We start from the raw sequence: 18,853 nt of genomic DNA, 5'->3' as shown, positions 1-18,853 counted from the left end.
TGATAGCTGGTGGTGACTCTCAGCCTGGAGCCTTGCATGATGAATTTGTTGCACCAGGTCTTACAACACGACATTTAGCTTTTTTCTCCAGGCAAGTTCCACCACAGCAATCAGCAGGGCTCAGCCACAATCACAGTCAGCAAACCCCACGGGTGGGTGTGCCTCTACCTGGGGCTGAAATGAGATCCACATAGTTCTCATCAGACTACTGGCTTTGGGCTAATGAAGATGATATCCAGCTCTTATTTCTCTGGCAGAGAGGGAAAAACTGTCAGTGACATAGAGCAGCACTTCCAGAGATGGGGTCAGCTGCAAGGTAAATGGTTCAGCCCATGCAGACAGGGATCTGCTGTGATGGGGTGAGGCTGTGGCAAAACCATCCCATTTGCCTTTCTCTCCCTGTCCTTCAGAAAACAGCTCCCTGTCCTTCAGACACATCTGCCTCCTGCTTAAAGATACTATTTTCCTGGTGCTGCTGTTAGAATCATATGCTAAGGCATGGCTATTTATTGAATAAATCCCAAAAAGCTACTTTACAGACTCATTAAATGCCTATAGCAGAATTCTCTAGGTCAGCAGATTTGCTTTCATACATGTTTCTTATCTTTCTGTAAGTCCTTCTCCTTTTGGTAATAGCAAGCACAGATCAATTTTGTACATCACACCTACAGAGCACACTCAGAGTGTTCCTTGGCTGCCAGTCATAAGTCACCTCCCTGGCAAATACAGTGTGTGCTTTCAGAGCATGAAACATGATGACTTTTGCCCATGAGCTGGACTATTGCAGCAGGAATGTGTGCTGAGAGAGTCTGTGATGCTCAGCATGACCTGGTAATGGGCATTTGCAGTTCAGAAAGCCAACTGGGTCCTGGGCTGCATCAAGAGGAATGGGTGGGGACAGGGAATGGGACTGGAAGGATCCATACAGCCTTTCTCCCTCCTTCACCCTTCACCTAACTCAGCAGTGAAATGGACTCGTGATGTTTCAGAAAGAGGATCCTAGATGACAAAGGACAGAATATAAGGAAGTGTTCTTCACTTGCAGTCCGATCCCAGGAGGGTGGGGGTCTCTTGGGGAAAGGAGGACAGACTTGCAGTTCTGGGAGAATGGGAGAAGTTGGGCGGATAGTGGTGTTTGTGATGACTTTCATCAACTGCAATGGTGAGTAAATGCTTCAATATATAGGAATAGATGTATAGAATCAGAGTACTAAGAGGGTAGTGAAAATCTTTTGAATTATAGCATCTTTTTTTTTTTAATTGACAGGTGTAGAAAGGCCTTAGCTTATTGTATTAACCACAGAGCTTGAGAATTTGTGAGAATCTCCTCTTGCATGAGATACAGGCAGATGCTTTCAAGAGTGCAGCAAATAGGGCAGTATTGGTCAAGTCAGCCTCCCTGCCCCAAGGCAAGAACAGAATAGTTTTTTGGGACCTTTGGCAAGGACCTGCTCTGGTGTTCCAGCTTTCGAAACAGTCTTGGTGAAGCTGGAATATGCTTTCTACTAGAATTTAATAATGCATCCTCATTGCTCTGTTAGCATGGCCCAGGGCAGAAGAGCAGCTGTAATTGTGAGACCAGGTGCTGGCATATTTGATTCCCCTCGGTGTCTCCTATGTGGTTGCGTCAGGAAAGCTGAGATTGGAACATTGACTTCAGTTCCTATGCCCATGGCTGAATATACTCTTTCTCAGGGCATGTATGACACTGGCAGCAGCAGAGGAAAGTTTTGGCAAACAGGAGAAAGGTGCTCTTACAAGTTGTACACAGAAGCATAGGATTGCTTCTGACATTTAGAAAAATGGGTTGAAATATATTCCTGTTTCATCATTAAAAACCAGCTCAGTTGCACAGGTTTCTGGGATCTGCCTCTCAACCAACTTCTTGTGAGTTAAAGTTGTGGAATATAACCAGTGTCTTTCCGGGGAGGAGAAAGGGGAGAAGAAAAAGGAGTATGGGGAGAAGTGAGCCAAGTCAAAAGAAATTCAGGTGATTTGCTACTTACAAGAGGCACTTCCAGGAGGAGCTGTGGGATCCATGGGCAGACAGCTGGAGAAACTGGGAGAACGAGTGGACAAGATCTGCTTACTTGAATGCTTGGCAGGATGCTGATCTGGGTCAGGTCTGAACTTTTCAAAGGCTAAGGCAAAAGGATTTGCTTTGGTCCACCATTCCTATTCCAGGTCCAGTACAGCAGGGAATATCCCTAAACACTCCTGCTCACAAGGAGCCTCTCTGTACTGAGAAAGAATTAAGAATTGGCAAGTGCCCAGAGAGACAGACAATAAAAACAGACATGAGGTCAAGGCAGCTGTTCACTTCCCCATGCTTGATGATGTGGGCTGGCTTAGTGGCTGTGGTCTACAGCACATCTGAGACCAGCCGCATGCTGGCATCTACTGCCTGCTGCGTCCATCTATACAGAGAATGTTTCCCTCTTCTGCTGCATTCTGATTTCTTCCCTTCCACTGCTGTTCCCTGCAGCCCTCCTGGATCTGTCTGGTGTCCACCAGGTCACGGGCACATGGATGGGATCCACCACTTTACCATGTACCTATGTGCCTTCAGAAGGTTTCACAGAGCGAACGCTTAGCTGGAGAGTGGAGCGAGACTCCAGCATCTCTACTGTCTTTCGGAGGGATGATTCTGGTGACCACATCTTGCTGTCTAAATTCCGAGGCCGAGTCAGCGTCCCAAAGGACAGCCCAGGGAATGCCTCACTCCTAATTGAGAACCTTGAAATGCCTGACAGTGGACACTACACCTGTCAAGTCACCTGGAGGTCCCCAGATAACAGCTTGATGACAAGAGAGGTGACCACTACGGTTAAAGTTGTCAAAGGTAAATCCAGCAACACAGCCCTCCTCCTGTGTAGCCAGGTTAAACCAAGGGCGGGTAGGAGAACTGGTGTAGGTGGGAATAGTCTTTCACATTACACTGTCTGGCCCATCTAGGCTGGGGGTTGAAACATCTGCCTCCCTTGCTCTGTTGGTTAACCTTCTCAACACATGGAGGTGCAGGAATGAACCAGGGAAGGGGGCCAGTTAGTGTACAGCCCACGCTGGATCTATTGATGGGTCAGTTGAACCCATGATGCTCGAGATGACATCCAGGTCCAGTTCTGTGCAGGCAGCCAAAGTCTCTGTGGCTCTCGGAGCAAGTGGGTGTTGTGTGAGCCAAGTCCCCCTTCTCCTATTCCTGAGCATCCTCAATATGTGCTAGAAATAACAGTCTTTCTGCAAGAGGACCCCTCAGCCAAGAGAGCAGGACTTTGTCATAGGCAGCAGCAATGGTGGCACAGCTGGTGTAACCTGGATTAACACACAGGTGAGCTGAATTCATCCTGTGCAGGAAGGTGATGCGAGAGCTGAGCTGCTTCCTCCTGAAAAAACACCAAGCAAGTGTGACAACTGATGTGCCAGGGCAACCATCCCCACCACAACCTGGGCCCCTCTGCTTTGTCTTGCAGTGGCAGCCACCAAACCCACCATCAGAGTGGGAGAGCTGGGGCTGACAGTCCCTGCAGGAGCCAGCACCAGCCTGACCTGCGAGGCCAGCGGCTCTCCTCCCATCAGCTACCGCTGGTACCGGGGGAACCCGGCGGGGAAAGCGACGTTCCTGAGCAGTGGGGCTGAGCTGGCCTTGCTCAGCCTGCAGCCCTCTGACAGTGGGATGTACTTCTGCGAGGCAGAGAACAGGGCTGGGGATGGAGCAGTGCAGCGCAGTGATGCTGTGCAGCTGACGGTGACAGGTGAGTGCCAACAGCCACCGCTGGCAAGAGAACATCCTGCTGCTAGTGCACAGGAACAGCATCCTACTGCCCTGCCCGGAAAGAAGGAAATGCCAAATGCCCTCAGCACTCTGACACACCCCTCACCACTGGCTCCAGCCTGTGCCCTTCTTGATTTCCTGTACTCAATTTCCTCCTCTTTGAGGAACTGCTCTTTTCTGATGCAAAGGAGGGTTTGTATCTCAGACATTTATTTATTCCTCTTTGGGTTTTTGAAGTTCTCCCTGCCTCTGTAATGCTGCCCACTGCAGTTCAGCAAGGTCAGACAAGGAGGCAGGGCTTTCTTCTGAGAACAAGGAACAAATGAGTGGCAATTCAGTGGCAGAAAAAACAAAACTGGCCATTGCTCCCCATGACCAGCTGCGTGTCCCAGGGAGACACACTGCAGTTCACACACACCAGGCTTTGACACCTCCAGGCTCTGCAGGATAGTGTGTGATAGGTGGCACTCAATGGCCTCAGAGGTGTTTCTCAATCTAAATGATTCCTGCCTGGTGGAAAACTTGCAGCTCTCCTTGGCTGCTTCCTCAATCAGCAGAGCTGTGAAGCCCCTGATGGCAGAGCCAAGCACAGGTACCACACAGAAAGGAAAGAGGCAAAGCCTGCTGAGCTCCCAGTGCACAAAGCTCTGGCTGAAGCACTGTGGTGCTTTTCACAGCAGTCACACATGGCAGGGAACAGCACAGGAACAGGGATCAGTGCTGCAGATGTTGGCTGACACTGCTGGCACAGCATCCCCCTCCTGCCAGCTGGGTGGGAGCTGCTTTCTCCTGCTCTTCTCCCACCTGTGCAGAATTCTGTATCACAACAGCATCACCAACATGGCCAAACCCCTGTGTAAGCCTCTCCTTCCCCCTCACCTTGCAGATGTGTCCACAACAGCAACCTTGCAGAGGAATGTGGGAACCACAGCGGGACGCCACTCAGCTACAGGTCAGGGTGAGAGCCGTGACATGGAGGTCACAGTGACAGGTGAGTTTCCAGGCCAGGGTTATTCATCTCAGTGGCAGGAAAAGACTGAGGCAGGGAGTTTGCTCTTCCATAGCAAGATCAGACACCTATGCTGCATCTTGGTTGTTAGTGAGAGGAAACACCCTCCCTGCTTGAGAGTGTGCCTGATGATGGGAGAGGGCAAGCAAATGTCCTCTCTGTCCCTCTGGGACCAGAACTTTTGAGGTTACAGAGCTTCAGCAGGAGGTTGCCTGGGGCAAGAGGTCTGGCACAGGGCTCCATATCTCAGGCAATTTATGGTGCAGCTGTGGATGGCAAAGCCCCCCAGGCCAGCCAGGGAGTCACCATAGGAGAGAGGGAGTGAAAGAGTCCTCTGGAAATCTAGGCAAGTGCCAGCAGGACAAAGCCAAAGCATTCCCAGGCCATGCTTTAGCCAGGCATGATGCACCATATCAGCCAGGGCTGCCAGGAACAATGCTGCCTGGAACAAGGCTGCTGAGAACCAAGGCTGCCAGGGCTGCTGTGGGGCAATGGTCAGGGAGTGGCACATGAGTGCCAAATGCTGCCCCAGGCCTGCTGGCAGGACACACACAGGATAACAGGGGAGTCCAGCACTGGCAGAGCAGACCTCATTTTCCCAGTGCTAGGGCAGCTCTCAGTGGGGCTGCAGTACATCCACTGTTCTCCACTGGCAGATCTGCTCCCAACAACGCTGGTCTCCAGGATGGATACTGCTCCGGAGAAGCCTTTCACAGACACAGGTGAGTGGAATCATGCTGGAAAACACCAGATTTGCACTGGCAAGGGCAGGGTGACAAACACCATCCCAGACCAGCTCTGCATGTGGCTGCTGTGCTTGTGGCAGATCAGGCTGCAGGGAACAACCCCCTGGCATGCCAAACACTGGACACCATCCAGGCAGGAGCTCTGCCTCCCGTCCACATGCCTGTTGATGGGGGTGTCAGCAGCCTGAAGTTTGCTGTATGTTTCCATCCAGGGATGCCCCATCCCTGAAGTGCTCAAGGCCAGCTTGGAGGGGGCTTGGTTGGTGGAAGCTGTCCCTGCTCATGGCAGGGAACGAGATGGGTTTTAAGATCCCTCCCAAGCCAAACCTGGGATCCTGTGACGGCCGGGAATCGGCTGAGCTCCCAAGCGGGCTCGGCCCCGCCTCCGGCTAGGATTTCCAGGCCGTCCAAAGCAGCTCGGGACTGTCCGCTGCCGGTGCGCGGCAGTGACAGCGCTGTCCCCCGCAGGGTCCCCGCGGCTCGCTCCGTCCCCGCTGCTGTACGGACCGGCGGCCGCGCTGGGCGGCGCCGCGCTGGGAGCGCTGCTGGCGGTGGCGCTGGGCTGGTGGCGGCGGCGGCGGAGCAAGGACGGTGAGCAGCGATGAACCCGGGCGAGGGGCGGGCGGTGGGGTCAGCCCCGGTAAGGGGGGACGGGGCGGGCGGTGGATGGATGCCCGAGGGGACGGGCGGGAGGGACAGTCCCATCCCCATCACCCCCATCATCCCCATCACCCCCATCCCCAGTTGGTCCCTGCCAGGGCGAGGTCTGTGGGAGGGTTATTCCCTAAACCTGGGAACATCTGGAAGCTGGGTTCTGTTCTGTGACGCATAAAACAAGTCGATGCACATCTTAGATTTCTTTTTTTTTTCTTTTCTTTTTTATTTTTTCTTTTCAGAGACTCTGTATGAAGTTGCTTTGTAAGTGCAATTTTCTACTTGGGACATTAAGACCGAGGGCAGTGTACTGGTGTCTGCTTCTAAAAAGCCTCTTTGCTCGGTGAAAAGCAAAGATTCATTTGCCTAACAGTGGGAGCATCTGAACACCTTGTCAGTTTAATTAGCAACATGAGGGCTTAACACTTGGTCACAGAAGATAGACTGTTCTTTAATATGGTAGAAAAACAGAAAAATACTCTGGGTCCTTTGCTCTGCCTGTCACATACCATGGGAAAATTGTTCTCTGTAGGAAATTTACATCATTATTTAACAAAGCAAAGGGCAGAAATTCTCAGCTCTTTCTTTAAGTTCCCTCTACACATGCCTTTCTCTATAAGAAACATATTTCAGTGCTTGTTCAAATATTACTTTGCAGTTCCTATTAGCTTATGATTATATGAACACATCTTCTCTGTGTCCTCATCTCAATCTTCAACACCTTCATACTGCTTTCCTACTCAGAGACATGTCGTAGCCATCTGTAGCCATTTTTCCCAATTATTCTTGGTATTTACTTTCCAAAGGCTAGACTGACTGCTGGTAACTTTAGAGTATAACATGATAATGTAATGAGATGTTACAGTACCAGTATTAACTGTTCAGTGCTTATTTTTGTATGTGTAAATTTTTTAACGTCACTTTCTAGTGTCTTTCAGAGCTCCCCAGGCCCTCACTAGAATAATATGAATTTCACTGTTCACAGATTATGTGGTAGATCTGGTCTCTGACTAAGATGTACGTGAAGTGCCATCTGCTCTAGTCGTCCCTCTCACTCATGTCTCTCTTTTCCCAGCCGCAACACTGCAGATGTCGCCCTGCTGCAGACTGAGGTGGAAGTCCCTGTTAAGAGTTCCTGTGAGGAAACATATTCTGACACTGGAAAGACCACTGTGAAAGACAAGAAAAGTCCTGAGTATGAGAACCTTGTGACTGCAATGGAATCACAATATGAAATAGAAGGAGTTTAGTAGAATACTGGCTTTTCTGCATGAGCAGCCATGAAGGGCTGCAGGTACTGAATAATGAACTTAACAGAAGGAAACACCTCCTCCTATGGTCCTTCTGCTCTGCTCTCACTGCTTGCTTTAACCCAGAGGAGCTGCAAAACCTTTTGGTCTTTGGCAGACCAGGCCCTGCCTGTGGAAGCAGATACCCCCAGCCAACTGTTTGTTTGTCTACCCACTTCTATAGAGCAAGCAATTTCTGAGCAACCTGAAGGACTGAGTCAGGAAGAGAGGATCTGGAGGAGTGGGAACATTAAAGTCTTTAGCCTGCAAACCCAGGAGTAGCTGGGTGCAATGCTGCCAGTCAGTAGCACTGGCAAGTGGTAATCTCCAATGTGTGTTCCCATTAGGACATCTCAGGCTGCAATGAACCAGGGCTGTGCTGGAAATGGAGATCCTCTGGCTTTTGCAACTCAGCAAACACTGGTTTTACATCCTGCTTGTCTTTGAGTCTTTCTTCTTTTGTTAGCATGGTAAAGGAACCACAGAGGAGAGGCTGATGTCCCAGGACATGAGGGGATTATTGGACAAGATCAGAGAAAAAAATCTCCTGCCTGTATAATGAGGGCTTCACAAACAGTGATAACCATGTAGGGAGGGCTGTGCTGGGTGTCAGGCACAGACAGGGAGGCAGACAGGATCCAGCCTGTCCCTGTGAGACCCATAGCAGCCAGCCCTGGAGATCCCTTGCTGGAGAAGCTGCTGTCATCAGCAGTTCCAGGGATGGTGTGGAACAAAGGAGTTGAGGGGAAGGGGGAGCTGCAGCCACACTCATGCAGGGCAGTAGCATATGGTGCAAGGTCAATTCTGTGTGAGAAGGGAACTGAAAACTTCTCAGCTTCCCCATCCTTATCTCAGCAGATCTAGGCCCAAAACACGTGACATGGCACTCTTCCCCCCCACAAATGTTATCCACATTCATTTTAAATTAGCTCAGTGTTTTGTGCAAGTTTTCCTGCTGTTAGAAGCTCTTGAGCTCCATGTTCACTCATTGACTATGTTACACCATGATTTTTCCATCTTGTAATTCCTCCCAGCACTGATCTGCTCTGAGGAGGTCTGGACCCCTTCCTCAGAAGGTGTGAAGCCTGGGAGAAGCTGCAGAGGAAGAAGGCAAAGGAGTTAAGGAAGGGGGAGCAGATGCTCCAGATGGACCAGCCCCCATGTACTCCATGTTGTCACTGCCTCTAGTTTGCGCAGTAAAAGGACTTTGGTGACAAGTAGCAGAACAGTGGAAACACAAGAAGCTTGTCTCCAGTGCCAATGTGACTGTTTCTCCCTGTGCAGCAAGTGTGTGATTATTTCTCTATTTTATTTTTGGCATGTTTTGGCATGTTTGTAGTAAAACCTGTTGGCAACAGAGCATTTTTCTTCTGAAAGTCACAGAGGGTTTTGCTATGTTGCATCCCCACCAACCCAGAGAACTTCTCCTTGCCTTGCACTGGCCACTCACCCAGTGCTCATCTGCTCAGCCCTGTGCTGCTCCAGAGTGGAAGGAAAACCTCAGCTTCTGCCCTGAAAGGACACTGCCTCCCAGAAACACACTATCTTGAGTGGCCAGCACAGTGTCATGAGACTCACGGTTCCCCTTGCAGTGCCTGTCCCATGGAGGGGACCTGGGACACTTGCTGGGTTTGTACAATACTTCAGAGCAGGGAGATGGGAGATGGGAGATGGGAGATGGGAGACAGGAGATGGGAGATGGGAGATGAAGTCCCAGAGAAATTTGTCCCACTGTAATTTTGGTGCTTGTTCTTTTAAAAGAGGAAGGAGTTTACTTCCTTTCCCTTCCCCTCTGTCATCTGGAAAGAACTAGGCAAGGAAGGAGGGAGTTACCTAAAAAGCAGAGGGGCAAACTACTCAAAGCAAAAATTAGAAATGTATGAGAAAACGAGAATGAAGGGCATAAATGAACATTTGGCCAGCTGTGGTGCAGAGGAGGTTAGGTCTGTTGAAAACCGGAGGTGTGGGTGACAGCAGATCTTGGGGCTGACACGGCTTTCTGCTACATGAAGGATCCACTGGGGACAAAGCAAAGCCTGAAATCATAGACCTTGCTCTCTTTTGAAGCTAACCTTTATCAGATAAAGATCAGGGTGATGTCTGTGAGTCATGAGGAGGTGCTGGAGAGAGACCATGAGAGTGTGAGTCATAAGGAGTAGGGCCATTTCTGGGCCACTTCTGGACTGTGTTTGTCCGGAAGTGCACAAGCTATTCAAAAAGCAGAACACAATTTGCTTAGGCAATGATATACATTCACGAGTCTCAGCTTTCTACAAACTCCAACTTCTTCAAAATATTTACTAAAAAACAGTTGCAACAAAATGCCCAAAAGTTTAGTATTCAAGTTTATTCATATTCTCAAATATTGCAAAATTTGCTGGTGTTACTGTCCTAAAACTAGTCAGTAGGGTGTTGGGATTTTTTTATTTCTGAGTTTTCCATGTCAAATGCTTTCAGAGAGTTTGATTTGTCAAACTGGGCTGGAAATTGCCCCTGTTATTCTCCTGTCCTGACAGATCTGAAGCTGCAGTTTTCATATGCTACAAGTCAGTTACTGAAAATGCTTATCAATTGTGACATCTTGGGATGGTTTAGAGGGAATTATTTTATTAAATAGCAGAATAGGTAACCTTGCTGCAAGTGCTGACTAGGAATAACCAGCCAAAAACAAGAAGTCTTCTCCAAACAAGGCTTTCAGGAGAAGCAATGGACTCCATGGCTAAGATTGAGCAAACATGCATTTTTCACTGGCTAATGGGCCGGAAGAAAGTTAATCAGCAGCCTCATTAGTTTGTACTCCATATACAAAAGATTCCTACATGTGCAAAGGAAAGATTCTGTATTATGGATAACGGTGTCTTTACCTGTGAAGTTATGATTATAGTTGCCAGAATCCTTGTTAACTGAGCCTAATTAACAGCTGGCTAGTTAATGCTGTGTAAGAGAACAGCATTATATTTGGATACAAAGAACAAGGACCCAGGGCACAATTCTCTGTCTTCACAGTGCAGAGGAGTTGCACCAGCAGCAGCTGCACTTCTGCTCAGATTTACTGCTGGGAAGGATCCCCCAACAGACACTCCCAAACTGGGGCAGAAGGGAAACCTGGCAGCACAGGATCAGTGAGGTGTTCTGGAACAGTGGGATGAGCCGTTCAATACCTCGGTGGGTTTCTGGAGAGGTGCAGAGCCCGGAGAGGAAGACTCCTGCCAGAGCAGGAGGAGAGGGCTGGATCCTCGGCGTGCCGTCGCGCTGCTCAGCAGTGCCTCACTTGGGGTATTTGACAAACTGACACTCTGCACACTGAGTGTCGGACTCAGCTTGTCAAATACACGCAGTGCCACACTGCAGCTCCCGGCGGTCACAGTGTCCTTGCGGGATGCCAACCTGGGCACACAGAGAGGGAAAAGAAGCACAGCAGCTCTTGTTAGTAAAAAGCATCATTAACCGTCCTGTATTTCCCCCTCCTGCACTCTTTTTTTGGGTGAGAGAGAGTCACAACAGCAGACACTGCCTTCTGCTAAGGAAAATATCCATTATATTGATTCAAAGGTCCAAAAAGAGGTACAACTCTGCCCCTGGGCAGGCATGTAGGGGTTCATCACTGACTCTGTTGGAAGCTCCTCCATTTGGCAGAATACTGTAAGGATTACGAAGCTGAACGAAAACCAAGATCTATATAGGGAAACAATGAACTTCTTTGGAAGTGAAATGAAACTTTCTCTTCCGTTGACAAACTAACCCCCTTCTGCTTCATTTCTAGCAGACAGAAAAAGCCTTTCCTGCAAAAAGTGGAGCTTTCCACCCCCACATGCTGGCATAATCCAGCCTTTAATGGTGAACATCATATTCCCCCACACACACTTCTTGCACAAAGACAAACGATACTGTCATTCCCTTGTTCTTTTAACAGGAGAGTGCAGGAAATGCAGAAATGCACCTAAAGAAAACTAAATAACAAAACATACACAAGAGAAGATGTTGCACGGTATTACTGTGTCCTGTGTCCTTCTCAGATGCTGACTGTTCAGAAATTCAATCTAAAAACAGTTTTGAAATTCTGATACTGTACTTTCCCAGAAAAATCCATACTGGTTCCTGCAGTATGAAGTATATTAACAGTGTCATACAGTGGGCAATTCATCAACCATTTATATCTCTAACTTGTGACTCTGTTTTACAGAGATGATCATAGGATCCCATCTGATATCACAAACAGAAACATATCTGAAAGGGAAAGGCTTTTTCAGGTGAAAGCACAAAAGAAAAAAACAGTAATAGCAAATACATGTTCTCTGAACCCAGAAGAGAGCAGAGTAAGACTTAAGAGCAAGGTAACAGCTACAGCTTTAAAGATAAAATCAGTTTCTAGACTGGGTCACTACCCAGGCTTTGCAATTCTGGCATTCCCCTGTCTCCATTTTCACCTTTGGTGTGATGAAGATAGCGACTGGTTCTGTGTTCTGGCTCCTTATTCCAAATGCAGTTTAGCCATGGTAGATAAAAGTATGTGGCAGCGGATAAAAGCAGCATGTGCATTTCATGAACATAAGAAAACAGGGTTAATAAGCCAATTTAAAACCAGCCTAGCAGAATACAAATGAACCTGTAATCCCCAAAAGGACTCTCAGCTATACCAAAATGGGGAGAAGCCACTAGAGAATGACTGAGCAGGCTCTTCAGCAGGCATCAGTGACCAGGTTGCCTTCAGCTTCACTGCTGATGTCTAACATGGCCTTGGAGGGGGAAAAAGAGAACAAGACAGCACTGCTTCTGCAATTGCAGCTTAAAATAATCCCCTGTTGTGGCTTTCTGACGGGAAAAACAGCCACTTAAAATGTTGCTGTGAGGGACAGATAAGGGGTAGGAACATGATGGAGATAATTCTATCAGTAGATGGGAATGGAACTTGCAACTCTACCCATAGAGATCATATCTGATATGAATGGATTTGTCATTGTCAGAGCTTCTGGTTTCAAGTTAAAGTGGATATTTCCAAGTAAAAGCTCAGTGTCATAAAACTGAGCAATCTACTGCATACTCTGCAAGCAAAACAGAAAGAATATTTCTTCCTGCATTCTTGAGTCAGTCCCTTACCAAAGTCACAAAAAGTCCCCTCCGGGCTGCATGTCATTGCTCAGGTATTTTTACAGGGCTGTCAGACTGTTCTGCAACTTGTAATGAAAATAAATGAAAAGTAAAACTATTGAATAGATTTGACTCTAAACCTCACAAAAGCATGCATCAAAGTGTGGCTGTGTGGTTTTCACACGTGGAGTAGCAGAGCCCTGGGATGCAGGCTGCAACCATTTCAAAGCATGCATTTATTATGTGGGATTTGAACTGAAATCAAGGTCTTCTCTGTCCTCCACTTGGTGATATCCAAACCACTGCCTGAATTGAAAGTGAGAGTCCTCACAGATCTGTGGGCAACAGGGTCTGCTGAACTCCTGGCCAGCTGAAACCTTGGGTTGTGCTTCTAGGAGCTGGAAACCTTCATCATGACAGAGTCAACCAAGGCTTTGCTCATATTAACCTTCCACGGGATGCTGTCCTGCTCCATACAGGACCTTCCAAAGCCCCCAGCCCTGCAGTGGACACTGCAGGGAGCTTTGCCAGACAAACACTGGCTCACTACAAAACCCCCAGTAAGGGTCTGATAAGCCCCCCATTACCTGGAGGCCACCAGCCTCACATGCTCCCACAGCCCCTGCACTCACCTGAGCCCTGCAGCCCCAACCCTGCACACTGGACTCTGTCCCCATGGCTGCTCATGCTCCAGACGCCCAAAGAGGGGAAAGGGGTGTGTGGTAAACCTTCATCTGCTTTACTGAAACAATTGGGACAGTAAGAAATGGAGCTGGAGAGCAGACCAGCACATGGCTGGGACAGAGTCTCTCCCTGGTTACACCCTCTTCCATCCCACACCCTCCCCAGTTCATTGTGCGCTGCCTCATCTATGACTAATTTAGATCAAAATCTCCCACTGCCAGCAGCTCATAGGCAGCATGTGTGCGCGGGAGAGCTGGGGGAGCACACACACATGGCACCCTGGTGCTGACTGGGGCTACATATCACTGCTAATCACAATTCATCCTCATCAAGGGGCCATGGTCCAGAGCGCAGTGCTCCCTGGCTGGAGCCAGTAGCATTCCATGCCTGAGCCTGCCCTCCCCAAGCACACCCCATCAAATTCTACCTCATCCCTGAAAGGAGGCCCCCCAAAAGCCTCTCTGGCTTAGACAGACAAAACCCCATCACCAAAGGGAGGCAGCCCAAATCCCAGCAGGATTAAGACCCCCCTGAAGCTCAAAGTGTAAAACAGGGAGGAAGGAGAGATTTCTTCATTGCCAGGAACAGAGACACCCCACAGGTTTCAGTGTACCAACACCCGCAGGCTTTTGGGACCTCCCAAGGGAGAAACAGGAGATGAACCCCAAAGGACAGATCCTCCCCTGTCCCCAGCCACCCCTTCCGCAGGCAGGATGGGGAGCTGGCACCTACCAGAGCTGGGCCATCCTGACCCACAGCAGGCAGGGCTGGCAGCGTGGGGCCACACCGGGGGTCGTGCAGGAGCGCGGTGGGGGCACAGCCCAGGCACACAGCTCGGTTTTGAAGGGGCTGCTCCTCCTTCAAGAGGAAGCTGCGAATGGGGAAGATAAGGCTGAGGTTAGATAACAGGAAATGTCTGGATGTGAGTGACAACACATCCAGGTTGTGAAAGCAGCTCTCCCCATCCTGCCATGGGGCACGAGGCTCACGAGCCGGGTGAGGGCGAGTACCTCGGCGTTTGCCCAGTGCAGCCAGGACGCCTCAGCAGGCTGGGCACACAGGGCCAGCAGCCAACACTGCCAGAGGCAGCACAGGGAAAATCACCAAGGAAGTTGTGAGCAGCCACACCAAGGGTCCCGAGTCCAGCCACTTCAGGCCATGCATGTCACAGTGGTCAGGTTCCACTGCCCTGGCTGCTGAAGAGGCATGCAGAAGGTTGTGAAGGCAGAAACAGCCAGAAAGGCTCTGGTTTGGGAGACAGGCTCATGCCTGTGCCGTGCACAGAGGGCTTGGTCTCTTACCCTGAGATGAGCCTAAGAGTGAGGTGCAGAGAAGCAGGGTTCTGTTCTCAGGAGCAGGCTGACACTTCAGCCATTGCAGGAGGTTTGGCTCCAAATGTTTGCTCACCTCGCTTTTGAATTCACAGCCATGCCTCAGTTCCTCTTTTCCCTTTCACTCATGTGAGTAGACAGGCTGTGCTTTCCCAGTTGTAGCACCAAGTTGCTGGCCCTGGTTCTGTGCCTCTGCCAGTCCCTCCACACACCCTCTGGTGTCTGCTGAGGTCCCCAGCCCTGTCTCTGGAGCATCCACAGTGCCTGCAGAGAAAAGCAAACCCAGCGTTTAGCTCAGAGTTGTAACCAAAGCAAGCCCTACAGTTTCTCCTCTCCTGTCCCCTCCCTGTACAGCCCTCAGTATGAGGCACTCTCACTCCAACATCAGTGGTGTTTTCATCCAGCCTGGCCAGGACCCCAACTGGCCAGCACAGCTGTGGGAACAGAGACCAGCAAGCTGCATTTGCCCAGCCAGCAGCACAGCTGGCCATGCAAGAACAAAACCAATCTGAGCAAACCCAGTAATTTTACAGACATTCCTCATCTCTCTAGGCCAGTATGGTACACTATATATTTTGTAAGGCCAGGACTCATTAAAAATATATTGCTCTGTATCTGCACTATCCGAAGCATGTTTGCCATCAGCTAGCCCTGACAGTGCAATGGACACTTGAGGGACATCCCTCTTGTAGGATTGGTTTTCCCACTCTCAGCATTCAGCTGCTGCCCTTCCTTTCCAGTTTTGCCTCCCCACTGCTGTTTGATTCTGTAACCAAACAGGGCTGGTGGCTGGAGACTGCTCTAGTCCAGCAGCTTTCAGTTACATTATCAGCATGCCAGGACTGCAACCACAGACTTTATGTTTCTGTAGCTCTGACCAAATCCCTAATCTGGAATGCACTTACTTTTGCCTCCAAGAAACTGAGTCCCCTGGGAGCACCCACAGGGTATTCCTGAGACTGTGTGCAGACACAGTAAGATCAGCCACCCTCTTAACAGTCAAATCCACCCCCTGTGCCTGAGCAAGAGTTAGATAATGAGGAATACAGTTACTGTCCAGTTCCTCTTTCATTTGACTGTGTTTTAAAATATACAGTAAAAGAGGAATGGACAGGTCTGGGTGGTTTTGTTCTGTTTTTACTTTGGTTTTAAATGGGAGAAAGCAGTATGTCTGTTCATGTAGTTTGTGCAGTTTTTTATGCAAGTTAGCATGAGCTTCAGTCCATGAAGGCTTTCTAGCCAACATGCCATCAGAAACCTGAGACTCATCAGCTGGAGCAGAGGAAGATCAAGCGTCCTCTCCCAGCCAGGACAATCTGCTTTGCCTGCACTTGATCCCAGCCCAGTCATGTGGGCCCATAGTGATGTCCAAGGTGGAAGACTCCCAGAGAACCCAATTTCCTCTATACTTTGCAAATGTCACCACACTGCCCTACTCTGTGCAACAGCCTTGAAATCACACTCAGCATTTCCCAATGAAGTGAGTGTTTTCAGTGCACTTGTGGCACACAGCTCTTTAGCTTGCTCTGGGAAGAGGAAGAAGGGAGGTAGAGAAGCTGTGGGAGTCACAGACTGCCATCAAATAATGTCTCAGAGGCTTCTGCATACTGCTCCCAAAAATTTCTTGGCAAACCACTTGAAAATAGTGCATCCATTTGATTAGCATGCAGCAAATTCTCTCACCCTGTGGTCTCAAATCCTTGTACTTTTTACCAGCCATAAGTAGGACAATGAGGATTAGCAGGTTTGTACTGGACACAGAGGAACTGTTACTCAAACAGTAATAACACTGCTCCGTGCAGATCAAGCCACACAGACACAAAAATAAAAAGGACACGGAACTCTTGGAGCAAGTCCACAGCAGACCCACAAAGTTGATAAGAGGACTGTCTTCCCCTACAAAGACAGGGAAAGCAGGGGAAGTTGGGACTAGATGATCTTTAAGGTTCCTTCCAACCCTTAAATTTCTATGCTTCTATGATCCAAACTGACTTAGCCAAGGCCAGGTGATTACAGAATCTGGCCCTTGGTCAGCATGCCCTCACAGGACGCCAGGAGATTTTCCATTGGGACAGCTCCTTGCACAAATATCTTCAAAGCCAACACACTCTTCTTGATGAAGGAATTAAAGCTGTGTGTTACCAAGTCAGGCCCAATTCCAGTCATCAGTGACAGTATTCCATTTCAGTTTGCTAAGTCAATCCAGTTCTGCCATTTAGCAGCATTTAGAATTTAAGCCTTCAGTTTGAAAGCCACCATATGAAGGGATGGAAAGACAAATTAGTCATCCGTCAAATTCCAAAACAGCAAACCACTCTTCCAAAGGTTCTTCTCCCAGGAGGATACTATTATTTACGCCTGCATTGGCTAACTGTTGGAATGGTTTTCCTTAATTCTTAGGTCTTGGAGAGCTTTCAGACTAAATCTCAGAGAGCCTCAGGCTGCTACCAGACTTTCTCCTGAGCTGTGTGTGTGAACAGCAGGCACTGCCTTCCCCTGCAGCAAGGTATTAATGATCCAGCCTCTAACAAAGCCAGCAATGACCCACCCAGCAGTTAGCTACAACACCACCCATTTCAGTTTGTCCAGATGTGGGTGAGCTTTGACATTTCTCAGCATCACAGGTGCTGCTTGGGAGAAGCTGTGGGGCCCATTGTAAACCCCCACATAGGGGAAACAGTAAAGAGAAGGGGGTTCGTGTGAGAGACCACAGCGACCATGTGAGTGAGGAGAGGAGGAAAGGGGAGACGAGCAGCACTGAGCTGCCACTGCAGCCCTTCCCTGTGCCTCTGGAAGCATTCATGGTGCTGGATTTTCCAGAGAGCAAGATGGGGTGAGGGTTTTCACAGCTCCTTTCCTCCAGAAGATGCCTGATTAAGACAGCTTCGCTCTAGGCAATAAAACAACCTGCAAAGATGCAGGAAAATATCACAACTATTCCTTGAAGGACAAGCTGTGCATGGTGGAGGAACTCACTAGGGAGATCCTCCCAACAGCTTGGCTTTTAAACCCTGCAGGGGGTAGCTGGGCAGGGATCTCCTCAACCAGCAAGGTTAGAGACATTCCACCCTCATCACCAGCCTGCCTCGAGGCACAAGACTTCTCCATTGCCAGGTCTTATCAGGAAAACTCACTCAGCTGAACCCTGCTTCACTGGCCAACCTGAGCTTTGAGTCATGTGAACACCTTGTTCCCATTTCAATTCTTTACCTTGTTCAGAAAAAGAAAAATAAATCAACACATCGTGTGGACCTCCACGTTTTGCTGACAATGCCATCCTCCCTTCCTGCCCTCTTTTCAGGCAGGTGCACAGCAGCAAGAGTCAGAGGCTGGACTCCAGCAAACAGAGGATATTTCTGTTCATGGCTGATTATGTGTTTGTCATGTTTATTTTAGACCTCTGGTTAAGGGGGAAAAAAAGGGAAGGGGGGAGGGAGGGGAAAGGCAGCCACCAGGCAGAAGATTCAAAGCTGTTTTTCAGATGGACAGTGAGAGATAAGAAAACCCCACTAACTGTCACAGCTACTGAATGACCCAAAAGACATCCTGTACATCATGCACTATTAAGAATAGCATACAGGGAGCAATAGTAGTGTTGATACTTAATCCTAAAGAAGCAGCAAAATAGCACCAGCCAGAGGTCAAGCAAGTTCAGGTAGCTCGCATTAATTCTAATTTTAATTCTGGATTTTTATATGAGTGGGGAAAAAACAGACTTCCTTTTTTACCTGAGTCTGACATATTTTTTAACTTGAGACCAGTTCTCTTTTTCACAGGTGCTAAGCCACCTTGTCTAGAGATTTTTCTGCAAAATAAAGTTATATTGCAGCCACCTATCTCTTTAATTCCAGCGCATAATTGAAAAATAAAGCTATATAATCCCATATTTGCTCCCTCAAAGGACTATCTTTTTTCTTGTAGTAATCTTGTTACATGGCTAGACAAAGAGTAAAGTCTTATTCTAGGTGTGAAAGATTGATAGACTTTATCTCTTAAAGAAATCAGGAACAATGGAGCTGCTTTATTCACTGCTGGTATCAGTAGTTACTTCATACCCATTATCCCTGCGAACAGAATCCAACCCTGGAATTCTAAAATGACTTTTTTTTTAGGATTTTTTTCATTAAAAAAAATGAACAAGCATTTAAGCTGTCGAAGAGAGGATTATGCCAATTCTTTTTCACAGACGATGAAGGCAGAGAGCAGATGTGCTTCTCACACTTATCACTGTCTTTTAACGAACATGGAGTAACTGAAATTTCTTTTCCCTGCATATTACT

At 48.5% G+C, this 18,853-nt stretch overlaps 1 protein-coding gene and 1 long non-coding RNA gene across 3 annotated transcripts; one reads left to right on the top strand and one right to left on the bottom strand.

Moving 5' to 3' along the window:
- Positions 1-971: 971 nt before the first annotated feature.
- Positions 972-8,829, top strand: LOC146437513 (V-set and immunoglobulin domain-containing protein 4-like). 2 transcript variants are annotated; one of them, XM_085060598.1, is made up of 8 exons: positions 972-1,162; positions 2,486-2,842; positions 3,471-3,752; positions 4,659-4,763; positions 5,438-5,503; positions 5,996-6,118; positions 6,424-6,445; positions 7,257-8,829. In XM_085060598.1, the coding sequence occupies exons 1-8, from the start codon at positions 1,108-1,110 to the stop codon at positions 7,429-7,431; spliced, it is 1,185 nt and encodes a 394-aa protein (XP_084916724.1). In that variant the 5' UTR covers positions 972-1,107; the 3' UTR covers positions 7,432-8,829. The 2 variants fall into 2 exon arrangements, with proteins under 2 accessions (XP_084916724.1, XP_084916723.1); XM_085060597.1 differs by lacking the exon at positions 5,438-5,503 and having other exon boundaries at positions 1,077-1,162.
- Positions 8,830-9,802: 973 nt separating this feature from the next.
- Positions 9,803-14,833, bottom strand: LOC146437512 (uncharacterized). The gene is made up of 3 exons (XR_014852263.1): positions 14,650-14,833; positions 13,975-14,113; positions 9,803-10,857 (listed from the first exon to the last, which is right to left on the bottom strand). It is a non-coding gene; the product is annotated as an uncharacterized LOC146437512 (long non-coding RNA).
- Between the last annotated feature and the right edge of the window lie 4,020 nt (positions 14,834-18,853).

The sequence above is a fragment of the Lichenostomus cassidix genome, chromosome 4A, assembly GCF_008360975.1.
Source record: "Lichenostomus cassidix isolate B80296 chromosome 4A, HeHo_3.0, whole genome shotgun sequence".
In the NCBI taxonomy this organism is placed as follows: Eukaryota; Metazoa; Chordata; class Aves; order Passeriformes; family Meliphagidae; genus Lichenostomus; species Lichenostomus cassidix.
This window is presented reverse-complemented; position numbering and strand designations above follow the sequence as displayed.